Raw genomic sequence first — 4,336 nt, forward strand, 5'->3', positions numbered from 1 at the left:
AACTAATTTTACAACCACGTTTTTATTTGACTATTATTTTATAATATGGTCTAGTGTTACGCGTTAATAATTAGCTAGCCTACAAATAGAAATAATAAACATAGCCTAATGAATTCGATTAGCCCATCTATAAATGCTTAATAATCAATACTTCCTCGAACAAAATATTTAGCAGGAACACTGATTTAAAACACATTTGCCTTTGCATCTGCGTTTATATTATAGTTTATCATTTACTTAAAATGTGTTTTTTAATGCACGGCATTTGCAAGTTATTGATTCTTTAATGAAAACACACCACGTGTCAATCATTTTAGTTTTAAGGATTGTAAATTGTGGCCATTTCGTGTTTCTTTGCAATTATATGATTTAAAGAAATGTAAAGATGATATTGCACACATGCGATGGTATTCGAGCGGATCTCTGTATAAAGCGTTCGCTGATGTTGAGCTGATTGCGTGGCGTCTGCTGCCACCCAGCGGCCGGATCAGGAACAACAGCATACCTTTCTCAACACAACTCAACATTATTGCCAAAAAATGCATTTAGATTCATTCTTTTTTTTTATTAAATCCAAAATATCAACAGTTTCAGTGCTGATAAACAACAGTAGCCACGTGCCTTTCAAAAAGGATCGACTTTATTTACAGGAACATTTCAGGAGGGTTTCAGATAAAAACGACTGATCCAGGGCCTCATTGAGACAAAGCGGTGTCTTCTCTCGCTCTCTCTCTCGTCTGAAGGCGAGCTGAGGGACGGAGCCGGCGCTCGGCAGTGTCTGTGTGTGTGTTGGTGTTGATTTTGCCCAGTCATGTTGGCGGAGAGAGACGCCCATGGAGAGATTGCAGCAATATGTTGTCGTCTTTTCCTCTTCAGTGACTTTCTCCTTTCTTACCCACAACCTGTGTTTCACACACACACACACACACACACACACGCAGACAGACAGACACACACACGCACACACACACAGACACGCACACAGACACACAGACACACACGCACACAGACACACAGACACACACGCACACAGACACACGCACACAGACACACGCACACACACAGACACGCACACAGACACACACACGCACACAGACACACACACGCACACAGACACACAGACACGCGCACAGACACGCGCACACAGACACGCGCACAGACACACACGCACACAGACACACAGACACACACGTACACAGACACACGCACACAGACACACACGCACACACACACAGACACGCACACAGACACACACGCACACAGACACACGCACACAGACACACGCACACACACAGACACGCACACAGACACACACACACACACACAGACACGCGCACAGACACGCGCACACAGACACACAGACACACGCACACAGACACACACGCACACAGACACGCACACAGACACACACGCACACAGACACGCACACAGACACACACGCACACAGACACGCACACAGACACGCACACAGACACACACGCACACAGACACACACGCACACAGACACACACGCACACAGACACGCACACAGACACGCACACAGACACGCACGCACGCACGCACACATGCACGCAGACGCACGCACACGCACACAGACAGACAGACACACACACACACGGACACAGACGCACACGCACACAGACACACACGCACACAGACACACACGCACGCAGAACACACACGCACGCAGAGCACGCAGACACACACGCACACAGACACACACGCACGCAGAACACACACGCACGCAGAACACACACGCACGCAGAACACACACGCACGCAGAACACACACGCACGCAGAACACACACGCACACAGACACACACAGACACACACGCACGCACGCACACATGCACGCAGACGCACGCACACGCACACAGACACACACACGCACAGACACACACGCACGCAGAACACACACGCACGCAGAACACACACGCACGCAGAACACACACGCACGCAGAACACACACGCACGCAGAACACACACGCACGCAGAACACACGCACGCAGAACACACACGCACGCAGAACACACACACGCAGAACACACACACGCAGAACACACACACACACACGCAGAACACACACAGACACAAACACATTAAAAAGTGCACCAGGTTTAATTTGCATCATCTGGAATAACAAAATATCCAGCAATAAATCCTGAATGAAATGAGCAGTGTTGGGGAAAGTTACTTTTAAAAGTAACGCATTACAATACCCAATTATTCCCAAAAAAGTAACTAATTACGTTACTTCTTATGGAAAGTAATGCGTTATGTTGCATTTGAGTTACTTTTTAAATCTGGGCAGGGTTTGCGTGTTTGTTTTTAATATAAAAAACGTATTTTTCAAATATAAAAGCCCTTTCACAAAGTGATTCAGGTCTGTACAGTAGAGGGCGCAGCTCAAACTAATCACATGAAGAATATAACGCAGGAGAAGAAAGTTCAACACTATTCAACAATAACAAATGTGTCATTTTAGCTTATTATTATGAATGAATTGGATCATCGAAGCTCAGTAGCAAAGACGTTGGTTAATAAAATAAGATTAAATACTTGAGTGATATTTGTCTTATCTAACATATTTAATTATTGCATATTTTTTAGTTATTTTATAGTTTGCATTTGACTTTGTATTAATTTTGAGGAATTGTGAATGTGTTTTAGTGCAGGTGAGATGAGTAAATGTTGATATTTAGTCTAGATCTACAGTAAGATCATGTTCACACACAACGCTCTGCACTTACTCCTGATTTCTCTCAACATGGCAACCCCAGAGCTGTCACTCAATACATCAGAAACACAGGAACTGGGGTTACGCATTTGAAAAACTAACTCAGATACTTCCTTCTAAATTAAAAAATGTGTTACTTTACTAGTTGCTTAAAACAGTAATGTGATTACGTAACTCGTGGTACTTGTAATGCGTTCCCCCAACACTGGAAATGACTGATCAGATCAGATAGTGTTGTTAACGTTCGTTCCTCACCCGTTTGAAGTCGCTCATGTTCGTCGCCTGGACAGGAGTCCCGATAAACGTCAAGTAGTTCACTTTTGTCGTCTCCTCGTCTCCTTGGTTTGACTTGATAAATAACTGAACACAAAAACATGTGGTTACCTTTGATTAAATTTTGAAATCAAGCACTATGGAAAACGCTTTAGATCCCCAAATACCACAAAGATATCATGACATTACATACTTTTATATATACACTGATATAGGGACTTTTTAAACATGTAATGCAGGTGTATTTTGATATCCTTTTAGTCATTTATTTTTATTAATTTTTTCTCCCTTGAAACAGTTATTATGAATTAAATAAGGTTATTTTATATTTTTATAAAGTTTGAGAGACATTTGTAAATTATCTGGACTGTGAGGTTGCAAAAATGATATTGTTTGGATTTCACTGATGTATTTGGAGATGCTGAAATGTGATATTGTACCTTTGAGTTGAGTTTGTTTGCTTATTTATTTCATTAAATTATGTAGTACTTTCTGAGCTGTTTTTATTTATTTTATATATTATTCTCCCTTGAAATATTTGTGTTTAATTTAAATATTTATTTGTTATTTTTTCCATCAAAATATTGTGGTTGTTTTTTTTTGTTTTGCGACAATTATATGTAATACAGGCGTATTTTGAGATGCTGAAATGGGATATAATATTTTGAGCTATTTTTATGTATTATTATTAATTTTATTTATTTCTCAAAATATTTATTTTCATTCATTTAAATATTTATTTTTCTCACTCAAAATATCGGTTTTAGTATATTATGAGATGAAAGTTTAACGACAGATTTTAAGGAAGTATATTGTACTTTATGAGCTTTATATATTTAGTTTTGTTTATTGAAATGTTTACTTGTTTGTTTTGTATTTTCTTCCTGAAAAAATAGTTACAGTGCTATGCATAAGTTTAGACACCCATGCTAAAGTTGACTAAAAAAAAGGAATAAAAAATAATCTTTTGGAAATTGAACTTAATGCCTTAATTTAAAAAAATAGGAAAAATACAACCTTTAAGGATACCAATTTTCTTTGTGAATGAATAATATATCGTAAATAAATAAATGTTCTTCCTTCAAATACAGGGTGCATAAGTCTGGGCACCCCTATGTTAAATTCCCATAGAGGCAGGCAGATTTTTACACATCATCACATAGCCTTCACCATACCTAGAGATTGGCATGGAGTACTTTCCATAAGATCATCTCTCAATGCAAATCAAACCAGCAATTAGGCTAACTGAAATAAAACCATGCCAATCTCTAGGTATGGTGAAGGCTATGTGATGATGTGGGGCTACTTTAATTCCAAAAGCCAAG

At 39.6% G+C, this 4,336-nt stretch overlaps 1 protein-coding gene across 2 annotated transcripts in view; it reads right to left on the minus strand.

Annotated features, from left to right (window-relative positions):
- Window positions 1–569: 569 nt before the first annotated feature.
- Window positions 570–4,336, minus strand: part of LOC306856430 (thioredoxin-like protein 1) — a 10,231-nt gene continuing 6,464 nt past the window's right edge. Inside the window, exons 7-8 of one of the 2 annotated variants that reach the window (XM_079395724.1) lie at window positions 2,994–3,098; window positions 570–902 (exon numbers count right to left, since the gene is read on the minus strand). In XM_079395724.1, the coding sequence (XP_079251850.1) occupies window positions 873–902; window positions 2,994–3,098 (135 nt within the window). In that variant the 3' untranslated portion in view covers window positions 570–872. The remainder of the gene's footprint in view (window positions 903–2,993; window positions 3,099–4,336) is intronic. The other variant, XM_079395723.1, reaches the window with a different exon arrangement.

This window comes from Barbus barbus, assembly GCF_936440315.1.
Source record: "Barbus barbus genome assembly, chromosome: 36".
Classification (NCBI taxonomy): Eukaryota; Metazoa; Chordata; class Actinopteri; order Cypriniformes; family Cyprinidae; genus Barbus; species Barbus barbus.